The sequence below is a fragment of the Triturus cristatus genome, chromosome 1_1 (assembly GCF_964204655.1).
Source record: "Triturus cristatus chromosome 1_1, aTriCri1.1, whole genome shotgun sequence".
Lineage (NCBI taxonomy): Eukaryota > Metazoa > Chordata > Amphibia > Caudata > Salamandridae > Triturus > Triturus cristatus.
In genome coordinates, this window is record NC_140579.1 from 396,525,751 (window position 1) to 396,549,082 (window position 23,332).

The window sequence follows — 23,332 nt, forward strand, 5'->3', positions numbered from 1 at the left end:
GCAGGTGGGAGAGAGCACCTATGAATTCCCTGAGACCACAAGAGTGGAAGACAAGTAGATTCATACCTGGGAGATCAGATTCACAGCCTCGGACGCAACCTTCAGAAAAAAACTGAAAGCTACACCATATCTCATACCTAGCACTGGGAAGCCTTTGGGTAGCCTTGCCCTCTATAAATCCTCAACATAACATAACCTGCAGGCCAAGGCACAAAGCTAAACCTCAGGATTATCTTTGTGTTTTTGGGTCACTGGTCCCAAGGAATCCTGAGGATTCTGTTTACACTGTTATTTACACACACAGCAGTGCGGATGGGAAATCTGGGAATTCTGCAGGTCCCCAGGGATCAATGACAAATCTGAGTTCACCAAGGGCTGCCAATTGGAGCAGGGGCATGTTGGTGCTTGCACTGCCATACTGAAGTCCACTTGTGCCCTGAAATTGTCAACCTATGCCCAGCTAGAGGGAGGTGGCAGGGTGAAGCAGGGGATTGGACTTGGGTAGAGGCTGCATCTGGATCTAAGGAGCAAACAATGGCCTGAGTTGCTCTGTAACAGACATGAAAATAACTCACACTCAGACAACTCAGTAGGCATCTTCTTCTGCCCCACCTCCACATGCAACACACTGAAGGAATTACAATCTAGCTGCATTTATGATTTCTGCTCGACACCATAGCAAGGATTGCCTCCTTTCTATAGTTTCCTTTAGACCCTCTGCTGTGCCAAATTCAAACACTGACTATCATGTGACTATCACACAACTAACACTGTCTTACACAGGAAAATCAAGAAATTACACATTCCAGTCACCATAGAAACAGGAAAAGCAAAATCTACTTCTGTTTATTAAAACTGACTGTGCATAAAGTAGATCCCATCTACTTTTCAAGAAAAGATCAATAGAGTTGTAGTGGACAGGACTAGTGCCAAAAACTAAAGGTTATACGGTCTTGCTCCGGGAGCCCTGTACTGGCTCCCTAGACCATGCAGCCATTGTTCCGATAGTCCTCCATGAACTTCTGCATCTTCCGGCACTTGCTACGGTGGATGGAGGCTCTGCAGTTCCCTTCAGTCGCAAGTTCCTCGATCCAGGAGTTGGACTCAAGAAAGTACTGCAGCCTATTAGGGAAAAAAGAGAGCAAGAGACAAAAGGAAGAATTACATATGAATATGACTTGTAAATATTGGGATTTAAAGCGCTTGGAACAAAGGAAGGAATTAGGGTAGGGTGCTGGAGATGTAGCATTAGGGGTTGGGGTTTAAAATGGAGAGTGGAATAGGGCTTGGGTGAAGCTCACAGGAAGTGTAAGGGCAACAAAGGTGGCAGAGCTGCAGGAAGGAGGGAAACTCTTCAGGGATGGTACGACTACCAGTGATGAGCTGCTGCTCAAAATTAATTTTTGGATTATAACATGTGTATGAGTAGGGATGCACTAAGTAAGGTTATTCTTTACATGAATACAATTCTGATGTAAAACACACTATACTGTCCCACAGTTGCACATGGTTGTGTGTCAGAATATTGAGTATATAGATATTGCCTAAACAACCAAAATATAGTGAGATTAAATATAGATAAGTATAGATTTACAATTCTTAACTCCACATCTAGGTGTCGTGTAGTTAAATATTGTCAAGTTATCTACATATGGATTTTAATATAATAAGCCTATATTGACCTATATATATTTACCATCACAAGATTTTGGTCTTTGATATTTTCCCAACAATATTTTTGTATCACAATATTTTTCCCATGATATCCTGATACATATTACTGCACATATTACCAACAGGTTAAACTGGCTTAGTTTGTTATGTTTTACTTTCCCTATCTGTCGAGAGATGTCTATGCTCCTCTCTATCACATGCACTTGTAACACGCCAGAGTGTTCGATAGAGAAGAAAGGGCTGAGGTATTTGCTTTTATTGCTAGCAACTGAAATGCAGACACCAAACGTTAGGACAATGGCTCTGAGTGTGTTTGCACAAAATCACACACTTAAACGTGTGCCTTGGTCCTCAGTCTTGGTGAATTCACAACCATTGCTTAAGGAAAAGTTACAATTGGTTTAGACTCTATTGATGCTAATATTACCAGCATTTAGTGGCATCTGGTAACCTGGAGAAGTAATGGGTCAGAGACACATGTGCACACTCAGGACCACCATCCATGAACACAACTTATACCCATCCTTTCACAACCACATATGCGCACACACATTCAGACCTATCTATTCACCAGCGCGCAAACATACACACCTTTCCACAAGCACACATATGTTAGTACATATACATCCATACATAAACACAAGCACCCAAATTTCTATTAAGGTGCTTACTGAGCCATGGCAGAATCAGCGGGTGAGGGAGGGAGAAGCACAATGGCTCGGGAAGGAGCTGCAAGCTTCAGGTGGGAGGCTGAAAGCAGAAGATCCCACCACCTCCTCTCATTGGCTACCCCTTGTTAAGGGTTAGCCAATGAGACTAGGATCTTCTCTAATCCACAGAGAGGGGTGGAATCATTGAGACTTGTGGATCCCACCTCATACTGTGGATGATTAGTGAAGGGTGATGTGAAGCATCACCTCTGTCAGACAGTCAGTCCTGGGCCATTGAGGGCTTAAATCAGTGACTCTATCCATGACGCTACCCCTCGCTGTGAGAAGGGAGGTTTCTCTTAGAGCTTTCCCAGGCTGATGAAGTCACTGCCCTCAAACCTTGGCACTGGCTGCCAGCACCTATTAGTGCAAATGTCTGACCCTGACATGGTGAGTGTCTGTTAGTCTGCCCTTTGCTCAGTCTGACAAACATTTATTATATTATGAGAAAGAGGGGGGAGGTGGAGCCCCTGCACCTGTAATGACGAGCAGTCACTGACTAGGAGGCCTTAGCCTTGAACGATGACCAGTTCAACGATGCCTTGGCCCTGGTCAAGAAAATAAATACAACCTTTAGATCTCGGAGGCAGACAGTTACTGTGCCAATGGGTCATTGTAGAATGGACACCTCTGGTATGAGGCCCCCACAAAAATGCTCCTGGTGGAGCATCACTGAGCACACTTAAGACCATCCACATTCATGGTGCGAGGCTGCAAGTGTGTGATGTTTAGCATGGGCTTTGTACTGGATGGATAATCTTCCAGTTCAGATTACAATGCTTAGACATAGTTTAAATCTGTTCCACATGTGCATGTGGCCTTTACAGTACAGCACACATAGAAAGCTGGAAAGGTTTGGAGAAAAGAAACCTTTCCTCCAATGTCATACCTGCCTCAAGGAGGCATTCATTTTTGGCGCAAAGCCCCTGTTACCTTTTTAGTGCATTGGGCTCCGTGTCATGAACCACGGGTGGTTCCTTGGGAAAGCCCATGTTCCATCCCTGGTCTACCCAAACAATGCAGGGCATAGAGCTACTTAGTGTTACTTCAAGATTACTTTCCAGCATGATGCAAGATTTATGCTGGAAAATAAATTCAACTGGGCCAAAAGGCAGTCTTTGCCCCTGTCAGTGCTTTACCTGTGAGCAAGATCCAGAGATGCCTCCATCTGTGATTTTTAAAGGTGACGTCCTCTGTAAGGTGAGATGCTGATGTTTGCGTGTTTTCAGAGACACATAGCAAGATTCAGGGAAGAGTGTCCTCTCTCAGGATAGACACCAGGTATCAGTGTCAGGCAAAAGGCCTCATTGGCTCTGGTCCCTCTCACACAAGGAAGGACCCTGACTCATCGAGCAGTTTTCTGTGTGCCTCTAGATTGGAATTCATGATGTGACATTTGTGGATGACAAAAACGACCTGAATAGGTTTGTGTTCACCAGAGGCTGCATGGGCATCCCAAAACATGTCATTCCATTGCTCCATTTCACTCTCCCTACATGCAGACATTTTTGTTTGGAAAAATGCACAAATCCTGATTCTGTGAAATCAGGATTTTAAATTTAAATACACAAATCTAACATTTTGTGCACCTAAGTGACACTTAAGCAGCTCAGTTCTGTAAATATTATTTCCCAACTAATAATCTTAATCTTATACTAAATATTCGGTACGGCACTCAATCTGGAAGAAACACCAGCAAGAGGTAAGGAGCTACTTCTGGGTATTATATTTTGATTTATGGATGTGGTTCAGGCAAGGATAATGGGAAGAAACACTGTAAGGATGTTATACCTTTTCTTTCCACAAATGATCCTGATAGTTATATTATAGCTAAACTGTAATGGCTTGATACACTAAATTATTTCCGTGGATTAAGACAGTCGAGAGAGGAGAGACTGAGAGACGGGGGAGGGGATATGTGTGTCTCTAAGCTGTCACTCACTCTCCATCAGTGTTGTTTGTGTCCCCATCCTGGCCCATCAAAAGGTACTCCTTTCCATTCTTCAGCTCCATCCGGCATGCTTTGCGCTGAATGAAATTTCGGAAATGTCCCGCCTTAATCTTTTCATCCTTGGCTGCACGATGGTGAGAGGGCAGAGAGAGGGAGAGAGAGGCAAAGAGAGAGAGGGAGATGGAGGGAGGGAGGGAGAGGGAGAGAAAAAGGGAGACAGAAAGAGAGAGGAGGAGAGGTGAGAGAGAGAGAGAGAGAGAGATGGAGAGAGGGAGGGAGGAAGGGAGAGAGAGAGAGAGGGAGAATTAGAGAGAAAGAGAGAGGGAGAAAGATGTGTGAGAGAGAGAGAGAATGGATAACAGAATCTTCATTAGTTTGTATTCAAAAATACAATTTTTGTATGGTTGATTCACATGAAGGAAGTATACCAAGTATCCCATTTGCGGGTAACAATTACCAAAATGTTATACAGAAAGGCATTGTTCCTACCTCAAATACAGATCTCAATGGATGGATGTCAAAATATCATATATACACATATTGTCTGACGTAAATCTTGTGCTCTAATTATAGTTTACTTAAATATCGTGCCATTGGATGTACAATTCATCTTATTAGCTTCATGGGGCTACTATATTTGTAAACTATGTTTACAACACAATAGTGATGGCAGAAGATATTCTTTTGTTTTTTTGTTTTTTGTGTCCTCATCTCACCTATAAACTGCTAGCAGGACATATCCGGTCTGCGTTGATAGTGGGGCGCCCTCCGACCGCCTGCACTTGTTTAGGTTATTCAACCAATCCCCTTTTATCATCCGGGATTTAGGTGTTAATCATAGGATCATGATATTTATTGACCCATAAAATCGACAGAATAGAATTAACAAAGTCTCAATTCCTGACCCAGACGTATAAAAGATGCCCAGAGTGTGGGGGGGCTGGGGCTGGATCTTATTATTTCTAGCCGAGCCATTGCCAGTGCAGACTTTAGCCAGTCTTCAACTTTCGGAGGGAGGGGGTCTTCCCATTTAAGTAAGATTTCCCTTCGGGACAGCAAAATCAGACATAACAACAGACCTCTGTGGGATTGTTCCATATGAACAGTAGACACCTGGTCATTTGCAAAAAAAATCAAAGACCCACTCAAAACAATATCAATTCCGAAGGTCTTACATAGATATCTACACACCCCTTCCAAATATGTTTCCAATTTGGGACATTCAAAAAAGGTATGTATATCATTGGCTTTGGGGAGCAAGCACCTAGGACATCTCGGTTCGGGGATTGGGGCAAATTTCGAAATCTTCTCCGGAGTATAGTAGATTCGATTAGTAACAAAGAAATGATTTTTCTTCAAAATGGCTGAGTTTGTATATTTATAGAGCAGGATCAGGGAAGGTTCCAAAAGGTTTCCGATATCAGCTTCAAAAGGAGAGTCATTCCAAGCTGACACCTGTTGTGGAATACCTACATCGTCTGCGTTAATCAGGAACCTATACCGAATTGCGATTTCCTTCTTCAGCTGATGAGTGTTTTTAAGCACAGCTTCCACCTCTCCATTGCCCCTTAAATTCTCCTTTTCTGTTTCAAACCAGGATTTTAATTGGATGAAATTAAATCTTGAAAACCCAGAGCCTATTCTTGCTTTTAATACCTCCCAAGGGTGTATACCATTTTCATCCCCCAAGCCGGACCATATGGTAACTCCGGCGCTTTTAATGAGGAGAGCCATACTGTCCTGAAGACAGAGGGGGGTCCCAGGGGAGTCCCAGATCGGAGCCTGATCAGAGTAGTAACCTATCCCACATCTAGACCGAATGCTATACCAGACTTCCAAGGCATTTTTAATCACCTTCAACCTTACTCGTTTAAAGAATTTTGGTGAACCAATCTTATAAAGGAACCCTACCTTACCCCCCCACCTTCAGTGGTGACCGACTCCCCCAACAGTTTACCCCAGGCACTTGCAGTTGGTTCACCTAGGACCATCCTGATAGCCTTGAATTGAAAGGCGACCAAATAGCAGCGGATATCGGGGAGGGCCAAACCCCCTTTAGCTAAGCGGTGCCTCAGTTTTTTCCAAGATAGCCTAACACCCTTCTCCCCCCAGATGAAACTCCCGATTTTACTTTGCGCCTTTGAGATGGAGTGTTTAGAGGAACCGCGTTAAAAAATAAGTTAATTTCGGGAGGATGATCATTTTTACTAGATTCACTCTCCCGAAAATAGTCAGGGGGAGATTCCTCCACCTTGCGAACAGCTGATCTATTTCTTTTATTATTTTTTCAACATTTATTAATGGAATCTTTTCGAGATCTTTCACAATTATAATGCCAAGATATTTAAATTTATTGCTGGTGGCCCCGCTCCACTGATCGATATCCCAACACATAACCTCCGTCTTTGTGGAGTTAGCCAGATAACCGGAAATTAAACCAAAATCTTCCAACAGGGCCCCAACCTTTGGCAGTGTTGTCTCGGGATTATCTGTGTAAATAATTAGGTCGTCCGCATATAATGCGATTTTAGACCGATATTGCTGGGTCTTAAACGGGGAAATTGTCTCATCTAGCCTTAGCGAGAGGCTCAATGTATAGATCAAATAATAAGGGAGAAATAGGGCAACCTTGCCTAGTCCCTCTCTGAATTTCAAAGCTAGGAGTGAGTAGACCATTGATGAGGATTTTAGCTGAGGCATCCTGATAACACCCTCTCAGAGTGTGAATAAAACCCATCTCCTCTAGCACCTCCCAAAGGTAGGCCCAGCACACCCTATCGAAAGCCTTGGCAGCGTCTAACGCGACCACCGCCAAGGGTTCCGCTCTAGTGATCGCCAGATCAATATTACCAATAAGGAGCTGGGTTTGTTCCTGGATATGTCTCCCAGAAATGAACCCTTACTGGTCTGTATTAACCAGTCCAGGGACTAATTTACCCAATCTCCCTGCTTATAGAATTCAGAAATTACCCAGGCCACAGTGATCCCACAGAAAACGTCTGTTGTTAATTTAACTAAGGCGAAGCTAAGGAGGTCGGGAGCCAGATTTGGGGGGGACGAAGAAGAGGAGGAGGAATTGAAACAAAGAGGGGTTTCTAAAACCAAATTTAGAGCAAAAAAGAAACCCGTATTTATCTAAAAAATTACCCCCTCGCTAAAGACTTATTATAGAGTCATGGCCACCACTGTGGAGCCCAATGAAACAATGTTGGCGAACGTTAATAAACTGGAGGGAATCTTCACCAAAGTAAAACCAAAGATCAAACAGAAATCTGCCATTAGCGATGGGAGTACTTCCTCCCCTATGACCCCCTTTTCTCAATGTAAACAAAGGGGGGCTAAGCAAATTACTAAGCAACACATTGGGCCTCTCACTGACTCTCCGGCACCTAAGGCTTTGCAGCAAGGTGTGACTCTTTCAAACAGGTTTAATGTCTTGAGGTCACAGGATGAGGAGTTGCCTGTATCAATTAAAGATTCCTCTAGAGACATATTAACGGGGGTTCCTTCTGGGAGCATGGAAGCAGTAGTCGGTTCCGAAGCGCGATCTTTGTCTGATTTATTGATCGCCATGAAAAAGGAGATGTTAAGTGGATTCAAGGTATCGGAACTAAACCAAGCAGAACTTGCTGGTAGGTTTTCTGTCTCCGAAGCCAACCAGGCGGCGATCAAGGCATCCTGTGTAGTTTTGTCTCAGAGGCTCGATGAGGTGGTGGTAAGGACAGGCCTCCTCGAAGCAGAAATACCTGGCATCAAAGAAGCTATAAGTGAGGCCACAAGGGATATGGGGAAGTTAACTCTACAACAAAAGATTCTGAAGGACGACATTGAAAGGCTGGTGAACCACTCAAGAAAGAACAATTTAAGACTCCTAAATATCCCCGAGAACTTAGAGGGATCAGATTTAAAGGGGTTCGTTATTTTCATTTTAAAAGGGTCAGTTTTGAAATGGCAGCCCGATATCGACTTGATATCAGAAATTCAAAGAATTCATCGTGACCCCTTTAGGAAAAACCCGAAAAAACAGAAACCCCGGAAGATTCTGGTCAATTTTCTTTCTTACTCAGTAAAGGATCTAGTCTTATCACTGGGTCTTAAGGAGGGGTCATTGACTTTTTCCCCTAATGGCTCGGATGCATTTACCTTTCAGATTAGGTCTGACATTTCCCATAGAACGGCTACAAGGCAGTGGGAGATGGGAAGTAGACTGGAGAAAATGAGGTCTCTGGGAGTTAAGGCGCAATTAAAATTTCCGGCTCAGCTGCGTGCTATGCATAATAATCAGATGCACTTATTCCACACAGTCGAAGAGGTGGATCTCTTCATGGCCGGATTGAGGAAAGCAGAGCAGGCAAAGTGAGCAAAAGCTAAGTAAATCAGCGATGGGTCTCCTTGTAGGATAAACATATTTTTCGATATTTTATTCTGCCCCTATTCCCTATTCCCTTCACCCTTTTCTTTTTTCCTTAGTATGTTTATTTAGTTGAGCCCGAGGTGAGGGCGACCAAATGGGTTTACCCATCTTTAAGGGAGGGTTCCTCAAGGGGTTAGGGACACTTATGGGGACACGGGAGGGGAGGGGGGTCAGGGGGGAGCACGGGGGGGGGGTTCACCAGGGGTGGACAGGGATTAAAAATAGAAAAAAAATTACCTCATCTTACTTTATGGATTTGACCACCGAATGGACATTAAGGGGAAAGGGCTTGGTAAACGGATGGCAGGTGTAATTATAGATCAGGCTGGTCTGGGCCTTCTCTCCTAGAACGTAAATGGCTTAAGATGTATTCGGAGGCAAAGGTTGAAAATGAAATATCTGTAACTCGCAGAAGCCCGGGTCTGCCTCTTACAGGAAACCCATCTGACTGCCGGGGAGTCAGATAAACTATTCTCAGGAGTACCCTGGATTAAAGCCTATGGTGTTTCGGACCAAAACATGAATAGCCGTGTGGTGGCAGTCTTGGTCAAACGGGGGTTAACCTGTTTGATTAAATCCATCCAGACCGACCAATCAGGGAGGTGGGTGATCGGGCATCTGGACTTTGGGGGTCCTGTTTTAACGTGCGCTTCATTCTATGGCCTGAATGTCGACGACCCCTCTTGTATCGTTAAGCTGCAGTCTAAGCTCTTGTTGGTGGCTCCCCCGATAATTGTTGGAGGAGATTTTGATGCCTTGTTAGACCCCTACATGGATAGGTCGAATCAGGGGCGCTCCATTGTGACTCCTCTCGTTAGACGGGCAATGAAGAATCTGATTCACGACCTTGGCTTGGCTGATACATGGAGGTTTACGAAAGGGGATAGGGCTGGGTACACATTTTACAGCAAGAGATTTCATCACTCCTCAAGGATTGACTACTTGTTAGCCAGTAAGTGCTTACTCGAAAAGGGTTCGGATATATCCATTCTTCCTAGCCATCTATCGGATCATTCCCCTGTTTTCTGTACCATCAAAAAATTTATAAAAAATGTTCAATCGAGATGGACACTCAGTAGGGGAAGGCTAGATGATCCAGAATTAATTCAGGTAGTTAAAACATCATCCTTGGAGTTTTTCGATCTTAATATAGGTTCAGTAGCCATAGAGGTCGTTTGGGATGCATACAAGGCTACCCTAAGAGGCCGATTACACAGTCTCGTATGCTTTAAAAATCGTGCTGAAGGGCGTGAATTAAAATTGGGCGAAGAAAAGATCGGACTGCTAGAATCTAACCTTCTTAAGCTATCAAATTCTCCGGAAGGACAAAGAAAGGTGCTGGTTGAACTTGAGCAGGCCAGACAAAACTATAGAGGTATCCTAGAAAAGAAGTGCAGGATCCAATGGGAAAGGAGTAAGATGGAGAACTATGAATACGGGGAGAAGGCTGGGGCTCTTTTGGCGTGGAAGGTGAGATTTGATCGCTCGAAATACGATATCGCCGAGCTGGTGATAAACAACCAAGGGGATAGATCAACAGACACAGGTGATATATAAAATTCTTTGCTTACCCTATTCGCAGATTTATATAGGGAGAATTTATTCCCCTCTAAACAACGAATCCGTGGGTGGTTGAGCTCAAAATCCCTTTCCCCGTTGACTCAGGCCAACAAAGATTTCCTCGACTCCCCAATTACATTGCAGGAAATAAGAACCCAAATAAAGATCTCAAAAAACAGTAAAGCCTCTGGTACGGATGCCCTGCCAAATGAAGTTTACAAGTCCCTCTCCGAGGAAGTAACCCCAGTCCTGGGTTCCCTGTTTCATTCAATCTACAGTCCAACAGGTCATATCCCTAGCTCATGGAAGGAGGCAATCATTGTCTTAATCCTTAAGCCGGGGAAGGATCCAGTAAAAGCGGACTCTTATCGCCCAATTTCCCTGCTGAATGCAGATTATAAGATCTTTATGGGTATCTTGGCAGGGAGGGCAGAAGATATTCTGACTATGAGATTCTGGTACCACAAAACCATGAAATTGAGTTTTGAATAAACATAATTAGGCAGTTCAGCCGCTGCTCCTAGCTGACCCTTTGCTATCCCTGGCACTGCTCCTGCTACCCATGGTCTCAGGGGGCATATAGGCAGCCACAGGAATGAAGATCAGGATAAATCAATTAACTATACTTACTTTTTGTAGTATTCCCTTCATGCCTTCAAGTAAGAGGCTAGTGATGGGCAAAGGGCGAGACTGGGACTCAATCTTAAGGAATGTGATCTCACTGCCACTGTACCAGGCATTTTGGTGAACCAACGTCCATATGGACTGCCCAAAATATTGTCTACTACGCAGAATTACTACATCATGAATCATTTGACTTCAAATGGATTTGAAGAAAGAGAGAATTAGCAAAATAGCTGCAGGAAGCTAGAGGCTAAAGATACCTTTGCGACCATACTGTGGCACACTTTACAGGTTGCGCCCATCGCATGGCCACTCAAAGCTTTCAAACTGCTCCCCTTCAACTCTTGGCCTCATGCGGATGCAACATGGCGGGACTTGCATGACAGGAAGAAGCTTGAAAGGGACTAATGTGCCCTCACACATTGTGTCAGGAGGGGGTGGGAAGTAACCATGCTGTTTGGATGGAGTCATGTTTTATTGTCTTTAACATCATTGCTAAACTTAAACCGTCCTCCCACATTAAAGACCCCCTCCCTTCTAACCTTGTCCAAGACCTAAAGCACACCATTGCCCCCTCCTGGACCTCCATCATCAACACCTCCCTTGCCATGGATTGCCTTCAACTTGGGCAAATCACTCCCATTCTTAAAAACCCTACGGCCGACCCCAATGACCTTAACAATCTTCGCCCCATCTCTAACCTCCCCCTTCTTTCCAAAGCCCTCAAAGTGTGTCCAGCTCCAATTAGATAAACACATCAAAAACTTCAACCTACTGGACCCCCTACAGTCAGGCTTCAGGAAAGGTTGCAGCACCGAAACTGCCATGCTTAACATTGTCGATGACATCCACCACTCCCTCGACAATGGCGAGAACTGCCTACTTATCCTCCTTGATGTCTCTGCTCCGTTTGACACAGTTAACCACTCAGCCCTTCTAAATGTTCTCAGAGATCGCTTCGGACTCAATGGTACTGCCCATAAATGGTTTGTCTCCTATCTCCAGCACCGTACACAGCAAATCAAAATTCTCGATTGCTTATCAAACCCCACTCCGGTCTCCCTAGGAGTCCCCCAGGGATCCATTCTCTCTCCCTCTCTCTTTAACCTCATTATGGAACCCCTCACCTTCATTCTTAAACAAGCGGGAATCAACTACCACCTTTATGCCGATGACACCCAACTCTACTATAAGATCGACACCGACGCAGACATCCTACACCTTAACAACACCCTCTCTAAGATTCAATCCTGGTTCCAATTAAATCATCTCAAACTCAGCCCCCAAAAAACTGAAATCATTCTCTTCTCCCCTAAAAACAACCATCTCCCCATTCAAACCTGGATCTCCGACCTTAATGCCTTCAACTTCACACTCTCCCTGTCCAACTCAGTAAAATCTCTTGGTATCTCCATCGATAATAGCCTAACTCTAAATGTGCACATCAGAAACTCGGCTAAAGGAGCCCTCTTCGCTCTCCGTCATCTAAAGAAAATTAAGCCCTTTATTCCTTCAGATGACTTTAAATGAGTAGTTCAATCTCTGGTCTTTTCACGTATTGATTATGGTAACGCCATCCTCACCGGAATCCCCAAGGTTCACCTTGCTCCACTCAAATCTGTGCTCAAACTTGCAGCCAGGCTCATCACTGACTGCAAACGCTTCAACCACATCTCCCCACCACTCAAATCCCTTAAATGGCTCCCCATCGAAGGCAGATCCGCCTACAAAACTCCTTGCATTACTCACAAAGTCCTCCATCAAAATACACCGCCATACCTCGTCAATAAACTCTGCAAAGTGGGCAGCACACAACCCATGAGAAGCAGCAATGCTCTCCTCCTACTAGTCCCACCCTAGTGAGAAGTTGGCCTGATATATGCTGTCCACTTGTTCTAGTAGGCACCTTGTATCAGTCCAAACAACCCTTTATGGTGAATTGGTTAAAGACAACCTTTATTGAAAGCTATCCTAGTGGTAGCTATGGAGAGCAGCCTTCAGGCTAAGTCTTGAAGGAATGTGAAGCAGCTTGTGTTACCAGTCTATAATCTCTTGAATGATCAAATGAAAGGACAACCACACCAGGTATATATTTAAAATATATGTATTTAAGATAAAACACACCCCTCTAGTCTCTTTATGAGACTGGAGTTCGAAGTACTTAATTTACAAGTTAGCAATCAACAGTAGTAGCACAAATACACGTTTGGGCCCCAGGGGTGTACCAAACCATATACCAATAAAGTGGTATAAGAACCACGACTGAACTAGACACAAGGCCTAGAGCCTGTAGAATCGCTGGGACCCCAAGGAACCACCCAAGGTAGTGACACAGGGAACCCACGGGGGCCGTGTGCAGTGTGTAAACACAACCGCGGGTTCCCGTTAGCTTCTATGGGCAATGTTGCGGTTGGAAATTTAAAGATTAGGGACACTTAGAATCGAGTCAGGACCAAACCCTTTTGGACTTAAGAAGTCACCCACGGGAGCACCGGAGTACTCGAGTTACCTCACCCAGGGAAGCCGGATGCATAGGTGTCTTTTGGTGTTTGGTCGCGTCGTCGATTGCAATGGAGGCTGGCAAAGAACTGCTGCTGCAGTGAAGAGGAGAAGTGTCCGCAGAGATCCCAGCCTGGATCTAGGATGGAAGGAACCTGAAAGCAGAGGGGACAGAGTCTGGGTCACTTGCCAGTGACCGAGGGCAGGATGGACCAATGGCCACAGATGTCGGGTGCTTCAGGTGAGTTGATGGGTGTCTTGACTCTTCAGCCATGAGGTCCAGGAGGCACCGATGATGACCAGAATCTGGATTCGAGCTGTCCCATGAAGTCTGTCGAGTGCTGCGGTGTCGGCGACCAGATTAGACCCAACAACCCTTGGCAACGGCAAGTCACTGGAAATCAGAGAAAGGACTGCGGTGCAGACCAGCAAGGTCTGAGGGACTCACCCAGCAAGGGTAAGTCGGGGCACGTCTGGAGCAACCAGGAAAGCCCAATGAGAAGCGGAGTTGCCTTCGAGGGGACCTACTAGCCAATGGGCTAGCGATTGCGAAGGAGCCTTGAGCGGTCGCACTTGAAACTGGCCCACGGGTCACTCGTGGAGTGGAGGCCAAAAATCTTCGGTGCAGGAGGTGCTCAAGGCTGGGGCTACTCGGAGCCCAAAGCACAGCTTCGAGGAGGATCAGGAAGATAGTGTTGCTGCAAACGTTCACGGTGTCCAGGGGTCACGGTTCCACGCCACCCACGATAGACACTGGCCTCAGCTTTGCTGCGGACTGAGGGTAGCCCTGGGGAGGTCTGGAAATCCACCTCTGGTGATGCAAAGCCTTCGGCGTCCGGCGGGAGCTTCAGTGATGCAGACCGGTCAGTTGCTTCTTTGGTGCCTGCGAAGCAGGGAAGTCACTCCTTGACCCCAAGGGAGATTTCTTCAGTCTTCTAAGCAAAGTAGAACGTCGAAGGTCCAGGATATATATTGCAGAGTTTCATCCAGGGTAATCTAAAGTCTGGGTTGACATACTCTAGGGACCCACGTATGGGAGGGTTTGGAAAGAGGGGTGGTTACACCCATTTCCTTTGTCCAGTTTCATGCCAGAGCAGTAGTCCTTGCAACCGATTTGAACTGGACTATGCACAGGGACACCAAGTGTGCCCCCAGTGCAGGACTTCAAACCACCAGAGAGTGCTCCCGCCCAGCCCCAATAAACAACTGCCTGTCTGGGGAGGTGGTTACACCTCCCTGGGACAGGAAACCTACTGTCCAGGCCTCCCGTGCTGGAGTTTCGGTCAGCAGCAGGAGGCCAGACCCGTGTCTGCGGCAGAGGCATCCATTTTGTGATGCCAGGGCTCAAGAAGGTCCTACCGGGTTAGACCAGTGTGCCAGTGTGAACATGTCTCTCCCTCTAGAAGGGTGGAATGCTACCCCTGCCGCCAGAACCGGGGGGGGGGTGTAGCATTCCAAAGCGTTTGACACCAAACACAACATGTTTCTGTGCAGCCATCCCAAAGTTAGCATTTACCGCGAGGTTATACTGCACTTAAGAGTATATGGTCAGGCTGCACCACAAACAGCATCAGAGGAGATACTCCGAACGCTGCAGAGGGTCTCTGCTCATGCAGGGGCACCCTCTCACATAAAAACCAAGACCTCTACCTTCAGGATTGTTAAGGCCTGCCATAGGAGTAACTTATAGGTTTTATATGTGTGTGCAATGATAGTGATATAGGTAGCCTATACCACAGTAAGGGGTGCAAGCACACCCTTACCCAGGCTGCAGTAGCAGACCTGTGGTGCCATTTTGGAGTGCTCCCAGGGGTGCCATAATACATGCTTCAGCCCCTGGTAGGCCTCTGAGGTACCTATGCCCTAGGTACATAGTATACCATATACTAGGGGCTTATAAGGCACTCCAGAATCCAATTAGATATGTATCTAATGTACATGCAAACCATTTTAGAGAGGAAGCAGCTAGGCTGTGGTCCTGATTAGCAGGGCCACAGCCAGAATAAGGTCGAAAAACAGTGAAACACCAGCAAAAAAGTGGGGTGTACCCATGTGAAGCAGATCCTACTCTCCTACAACCCCTACTAAAAAAGAAATCCACACAATCCCGCTCCTTCTCTGGTAATGCCCCAAACATCTGGAATGCCCTCCCCAAAGACCTGTGATGCAACCCTTCCTACATCAGCTTCAAAAAAGACCTCAAAATCCACCTCCTCAATCAATATTGGGGGTCTTCTGGTTCCCCCCACTTTCCTACTGTCTCTCTCATCCCCCCTCCCCTCCCTCTACATTCCACTCGCCCAGCTTTCTCCCTTCCCCACTGCTCTTATCCGCTACCTCTCATAATCCTTCCCATCCCCCTCCCACTCCCCCCTCTCCCACCAAAATGTCCCCCTCTGCTCCCCCCCCCCTTTCTCACGTCTAACTTCCTAATACCTGCTGCCCTTCCTGCCCTTCTCCATCACATACCATTATACAAAATCTGATCTCCCACTTCCATGTTATACATGTATATAGCCCTCGCTCTATCTATCTAACTATTTTATATGTGTAAATTCTAGACGTTTCTATATTGTTAACTTGTTGGTATTCCATTCTGTTGAATTTTTGTTCTATACAATTACCATCTTCTTACGCATGTAAAGCGCTCTGATACCTCTAGGTCTAGCCAACACTATATAAAACCTCTCAAATAAATAAATACATTGTGTATGTGAGGGTTTGTGGAATCGAGTGTCTCAGCCTGAGGATTAGTTGCCAAATGGCAGCATGGAAATGGATGGTGTCATTGGTGTCTATGGTCAAATCAGGAAGTGTGGCGGTATCAGCTGCATCAGTTGTACTGTTGTGACGGCTGCCATGTGTGCCTGTTCTATTTTCTGGCCTATGCCTAATTTCAGCGTCATTTATCTCTTTTTAGAAAGCGTGACATTCTTAGCCATGCACAGAGATGTTTGCATCATATGTGCTTGTTGTCTAGGATGACATATGTATTGCTGTCAGCCAGGGATGCTGCCATAATGTCATGGAAGCTCACTGTAGTAGCTAGCATGTTTTTATTCTATTTTTTAGTTATGTAGATTATCATTAATATGTGAATCGAGATGACACGTTTACGCCATATTGTTTAGTCTTGTTGATACTTTCATGCTGCAAGTTCAGCTTTGTTTTATAAATAGAAAGATATGATCGGCCATTAGAAACTATGAAAACCAGGCATTTGACCCTAGGTAATAGGGACTTGGACTAGGACCATCACGACAGAGGTCACACCAGAGGTCACACCGGTTTGCCGTGCTAGCCTGCCCCTGGATATTTGACCTCTCAATTCAAAGTCCCACAGGATGAGGCATAACATGTGACTTAACGCCATCGTCTTACTGCACATTTTATCTTGCTTTTTCAGTACTATCTTCAGGAATTCTGAGGGTAAATTCATGGCTTTCTGCCGAGTTTGTGCACAACTCAGAATCCAGATTTAGGCAAAAACACTCTCTGCACCCAGCCTTCAGTTCGCCAAGGAGCTTGGGACAGAAAACAGTCTGCATTAGGTGGCTAGAGGTGGTTATCTCCCTATAATGTGCTAAACAAGTGCTGTCCCCTCAGTTACAGGACCGAGGTGATGGCCCTATGGGTACTGCCCATTGGATTCAGACCTGTGTAGGAGCCCTGTGTCCCTGGTGCATAAGTGCCCAGCTTGAACTTCTTCTGAGGAACCTTTTATGCAGAGGCTCTTCTCTGTAGAAGAATGTGACCCTGAAGAGCACTGGATCACATTATGCAAATACAGTCTATACCAAAGGCATCACCAGTTTACAGCAGACATACAGAGAAGGTGACTGCAATAAAGACATAGGGGGATGTTGACACCAGAGCTAGAACATAGTCTTTGTTCAGTTACAGAGGACATCTGTAGGCTTTTAACACTGTGTGGAAAGTTGTATGAATACAAGGCATGATGGGAAGGGTTGCTGATGGCTGCAGTGTCACCGGTGGGAGAGGGTCTTCACAGAGACCAGCCCGCCTCCTCTCTGCTATGGTGGTTTGCTGTGTGGCCACAGGTGTTGCACAGGTAGCCTCAGGGGCTATTTGTGGAGTCATGGGATCAGATTTGTGACTTCTCTCAAATACACTTGCCAACTGCAAACAGTTAGTAGAAAGGGCAATAGTTTTGGCTCTCTGCTCTCAAGAGTTGTGACTGATAGCTAAATCATTGCACTCTTAAGGTAGAAATCCAAAGAGGATGATACATGGTGAGTTTGCCACCTTCCTTTCCACAATGTCCATGTCTCCAGCAGGATGCCAGCAGATTCTGCACTTTTCCCGCCTTTTATTGCATACAAGGCTCCTCATTCCAAGATCACTGAGTAGTACCTCAGATTTTCACATGTTCGCTGATGATACCCAGCTGCACCCAAAGCTGCAGGACGGGTTATGTGACCAACATTTGACCAGACCATGCCTAGCGAGGGGCAAGACTGGGTGCAGCGAAGCCAGTTCAGCCTCAGTGAGGGAGTCTGAGTGACGGTCCGACTCCCTTGTCCATTATTCTTATTGGCTTGTACGTCCTTGGGAAGAGCTTCAGTGCTTGAACTGCGGTCACCCCTGACTCAGAAGAGAAGTTTATGTACGGACTTAAAAGGGTGGTCAAAAGAGTCTTCCAGCATCCATGTACACTAGGAAGACATTTACCCTCACTGGCCCTCCCACAGTGTGGGGCACTCTACTGATGACTACACTAGGCTACTAGCTAAAAGAATCAGGAGTCTGTGAAGGGCAACAAATGCACGCCTCACTTTAAGACTGCGTCACGCAGCACACATGACCCCGGCACTGAAAGTCTCTACACTTGCCACAGATAAAAGAGCAAACACAGTTGAGACCTGCACTGGTGGGCTCAAGCTCACCTAATTACCATCTTCAAAAATATCTGCAGACCAAATGCCTCTGAACCTGCAGGACACCTAACCTGCCAAACATAAGCCGGTTAGTAGGGGGTTCCTGCGCTCTTAAGCCACCACTGTTTCCAAACCCCCCCATCCATCCAGCTCAACACCACAGAGGATTTACTGTTTGGAAATCCACTCTTTGTTGACGGGTGTCCAGCCCCCAGCATTCTCACTCATGATGTTAGGATCACTTGTTTCTAGACTACCTTCTTCCCACCAAAACCTTTTAGATGACAGTCTGACTGGGTCTGGTGGCTCAGTGGACTAATGCTTCCACTGCAGGGATCTGTGTTCGACCTCATGGTCACAGGTTCAAATCCTGGAGGGTCCACTCAGCCTTTCATTCATCTGAGGTCGATAAAATGAGTACCATTGAGTTGGGTAACAATAAACATCTGTTATTCAGCGCCAAGATACCTGTGGGTGAACGCGCGCCTTACAAATACATGTTATCTTATGCAGTGACAAAAATATGTCAAATAAATACAATACAATAAATAGCTATTAATGGCAGAGAGCAAAATTATATGAATAGGGACATTCATATCCAGAGGAAGCAAGAACTCCCCCCATGCTCCAACTTCAGACACAAACTCTACAAATCTGTATTCCCATCAGCCCCAAACTATACAACTTTGCTTCCACCTTGGACCCAAGCCCTCCAACTTAGCCTTCACCCTACAGTCCCCGGCATTTCAGCAGGCCTTGTGCCTTTTGATACATACAACGTTGCAGGACTTCGAGGATCTGTGCCTTGTAAACCACAAAACTGTTCAGCTCCGCAGACTCCACCACCTTGACTTTGTATCCTGAAAGGCGAATTTTGGGGTTAGTAAAGATGGCGCTTTGGGACGCGGTCAATTACAATTCATTTATTTCAACATTGCAAGAAAACCAGGAGGTGTCATGACATGATGGTGCCTCTGAAAGACTGGTTGCGGTACAGTGAGTCACCCACGTCAGGTCTCTGAAAGAGCACTAGTCCTGGGAGCTAACAGGCACTTCCTGGATCCACCCAATACATCCCTCTGTTTATAAATGTAATCAGTGCTTAATTTGAGCCGGTGGTTGCCGGCTGGGACACTGGCACCTATTTTTAGGGACTAGCACTTATTTTTCTACCTCAGACATTTACTAAGGGCAACAGAGGGAAAACCACCAAAATCAAAGAAACAGAAGAAAAGTATGGAAAAAACGTCACAAAGGGAGAAAGCAGGAAGCTGCAAGGATGAGATAAAGGTGCAGCAGTGTCTGGTAGTGGAGTAAAGAGGCATGAGGTGGATATAGGACTAACATCCTATTCAGGCTTTTGCGCAGAACTACGGGCACCAGCACTCTTTCTTTTACATATTAAGCACTGCTTGGAGTCAATATGTTATGTATACACATTACAGACAAGCAAAGGTCGCTTAATCTCCTTTATAGTGTCTTAGTCTGTTGAAAACCTCTGGGAAGGGCCTGAGCCCCTCAGCCTCATACGGACCCTAAAGCTGGCTTTAACAGACCCTCACTCAGTCATTCATATTACAGGGACTCCAGAGGCTCCAGTCTAAGGGGCATATTTTGAGAAATAATCCCATAGCGCAGCAAGCCACCTCGCTGCGCTGAGCTATAGGAAAAGGGCAGGAATGCGCTGCATTTAACATTATATGGCTCTTTCCCTGCGCTAGCGCACAGTGTGCTGACTACCGCCAATCCACGCATTGTAAGCAGGATTGTTTTTGTGCAGGAAGGAGTGCCTTCCTGCACAAAAATCTTTCTATGTGTGCTGCAGCACACATAGAAAGAGGAGAAAAATGAGGCGAAATATTGATATTTCGCACTGTTACGCCTCCCCTGGCAGCACAAAGCATTCTGACCCCGTCCCAGGTCTACCAGAAATGTTAAATCTGGGAATGCACCAAAATCAATGGGTGAATGCATTGGAACACCTACGCTCCAACAAGGGATCGCCTCCCTGGGGCAGAGTAATGCAATGCAGCGACTCTAGATTTATCAAGTCACACGGAGCCACACAAGGTGGCCTTATGTGGCTTGATAAATCTAACTTGCAAGCTGCGTCGCTCTTGCGCCCCGTTTCGTGGCACAAGGTTGATTCAACTCTGATAAATTTGGATCCAACTGTTCTCCAAATCCAATCTCTGTTTCTCTTAGCCTACCTGTTACCCATCCTTCCTCCTCACTTACCATACTTGACTCTGGGGCTGTAACAGGCATGGTTGTGTCGGGGGTCCACGTCATCTTCTATGCTCAAAGTCGTAGTCTTTTTAGGACAGGGGCCTTTAAAATAAACACAAAGCCTTCATAAGTCATGTTCTGACCCAAGTACAACAAGTTATCGACTTTGCCACGAAGGTCAATAATCATATTTTAGACTTATGGCTTGCTATCAGTGTACAGATTTATGCTCTGACCAACCTTTCCATCATCTGGTTAGATCATCTTGACCTTAGTTTCTACATCAGCTTTCCACACCCAAGGATAAAGGGAAATATCTTATACTGTATTTTGTCACCTCTAGACGTGTATCCATCAGTCAACTTAAAACTGTATTTTTGGATTTACTGGAAAAAGTAGGCAGAAGATGCCCATTTATCAAAGTCTCCGGCATAATCTCATATAGCCCCAAAATACCCCATGGAACCAAGGCCCATTCTGATTCCCCCATAGTAAATTGTTTTTACCCCTCTATTATGAGTTGCCCAGGCTGGGATGGGGAACAACACCTGGCTCCAGTTTTAATACAAATTTTGTGTATTATTGCCCAATTTTCCCAGAGTAAATAATTTCAGGTAACACCACAAGTCCGTGCAGAAAGTTAGCGCAACTCCACATCTGGATTCAGGTAGTTTTGCCTAAGTACGGATTTATCAAGAAACTCACAATGACAACTGTGTTCTAAATATGTTGCACCTGGGTGTATATCACAGTATAGGCCAGCACATTTATCGACTCAACGAGGTTGACTTTCACTTATCATCAAGGTAAGCTATGCACTGGGAAGTATACATTTATTATGAATTCCACACCTGCTTATCTTGATGACATCCTGCAAGTCCATACTATGGGGTCAATAGAAGTGCAGGTCATTATTTAAACTTCAGTATTATGGCAGAGTACTGCCGAACCCTAATTAGCGGTAAACAACGTTTACAGCAAAACTTTGTCCCCGCAGGGAATCACAACGTGGTCGTTACAACAACTGCATAGAGATTCTGCATACCATTACTCCGCAAGTGGGAACAACGACTTGCGGAGGGGTGGGGGGTGTTGGATTCAAAATCCAACACCTTCCCTAGTGTCCGTACAGACTGGAGTTGGAATATTAAATTATACTATTCCAACATCCAGAGCCCCCCTCCGCAAGTCGTTGTTCCGACTTGCGGAGTAATGGTATGCGGAATCACAACGCGGTCGTTGTAACAACCGCATTGTGATTCACTGTGGGGAAAAAGACTGCGGGATGAGGAGATAGATTCCTAATTAACCGATATCAACTGCCGTACCCTAATCAACCAATGTCAACTGCCAAACCCTAATTAACCGATGTCAACTGCCATACTGTAATCAACTGCCCTCAACTACCGTACCCTAATTAACCAACGTCAACTGCTGCACCCTAATCAACCATTGTCAACTGCCGAACCCTAATCAACCGACGTCAACTGCTGCACCCTAATCAACCGAAGTCAACTGCTGTTCTGTAATATTCTCCTGAAGCATGAAAGCACATCAGCTTAAAACGAATATGTTAAGTATAAAACTCATTTATAAGCACCGATGAGCACCGGGCAAGTCCCTGGGATAGGGTGCAGCCTCCCCCCTCAGGGTGGATTAGGGTTCTAAGTTCTCAATGTGCATCTGCTTCACTATTGTCCAATGACATGTAAATGTCATGTGTAGAACTTAGGTATCTGGGATTTCAGAAAAACTCTCTTCAAAGAATTGTGGAGTAGATAATAGAGCCAATGTTCCCCAGATGAATGGCAAAAAGACGTGTGAGGCACAGCCAACAGGATTTTGTTGTTCGTGAACCAGAGAGAGGGTATGTTTGGGTGTGCACAGGCCACTTTCATCTTTATAGCCAGCGGCAGTCTTTACAATGCCATCTTGACAAGCACCTCGCCTGACTTGATGATAAACTTGCCACCTGAATGGATTTTGGAACACCGATGTAAGGTACCATCAGACTGCAGACAAAGAAGTGCAAGAAAGAAAAAAAGACAAGGCAAAAGGGCTTCTTCATCTATGCACAGAGGATCTGGAACATCCCTGTAAGCATCAAAACTAAATGCCCCAACTTCAAGGTTATTTTGACCAATGTGACACTTTCATAGCTGACTTTTGTGGGGAGCCAAAAGCACAACTGTTACAATCTTGGTGGTAGTGAAAAGATCGATCTAAGGTATTCCCCATTTGTTGAAGATACCTTGTGCTACCTCTAAAAATAAGTGCCACTCAAGATCCCCTAGGCGTCGGCGGCTGATTTTGTCCACCCTGGTGTTTAGAGATCCCGCCAAGTAGTGTACCACTAGGAAAATACGCAGGTGTTCCAGCCAATTCCAGAGGCATAGTGCCTCATGGCAAAGGGTCCACGAGGCCACTCTACCTCTTTTGCAATAACATGTGGTGGTGTTCGTGAGCACCTGAACCAGCCTCCCATTGATGGATTGGAGGAAGGCCATCAACGGCAAGCGGCTGGTTTGCAAATGCAGGAGGTTGATGTGGAGCAAGTCCTCTGATCTCCACCTCTCCCAAGAGGTTGCTCCTATCCAGAGCCGTAGTTTCGGCCACCACTGTTAACTTTGGGTGGGGTAGGGAGAGAGGTCTACTGCTGACCCAATGGTGGTGCAGCGACCACTACTACAGGTCTTTTGCAGTCTCCTCCGAAATGTGGACATAATAGGAGCTGTCTCCCTGATGCTGTGCTCACTGGGACTTCAAATCTCAC

The 23,332-nt window shown here is 45.6% G+C and overlaps 1 protein-coding gene across 1 annotated transcript in view; it reads right to left on the reverse strand.

Moving 5' to 3' along the window:
- Positions 1–830: 830 nt before the first annotated feature.
- Positions 831–23,332, reverse strand: part of LOC146870299 (complement C4-B-like) — a 332,560-nt gene continuing 310,058 nt past the window's right edge. Inside the window, exons 33-36 of the mRNA XM_085642540.1 lie at positions 20,569–20,661; positions 19,107–19,190; positions 4,327–4,459; positions 831–1,122 (exon numbers count right to left, since the gene is read on the reverse strand). Coding sequence (XP_085498666.1) covers positions 981–1,122; positions 4,327–4,459; positions 19,107–19,190; positions 20,569–20,661 — 452 coding nt within the window. The 3' untranslated portion in view covers positions 831–980. The remainder of the gene's footprint in view (positions 1,123–4,326; positions 4,460–19,106; positions 19,191–20,568; positions 20,662–23,332) is intronic.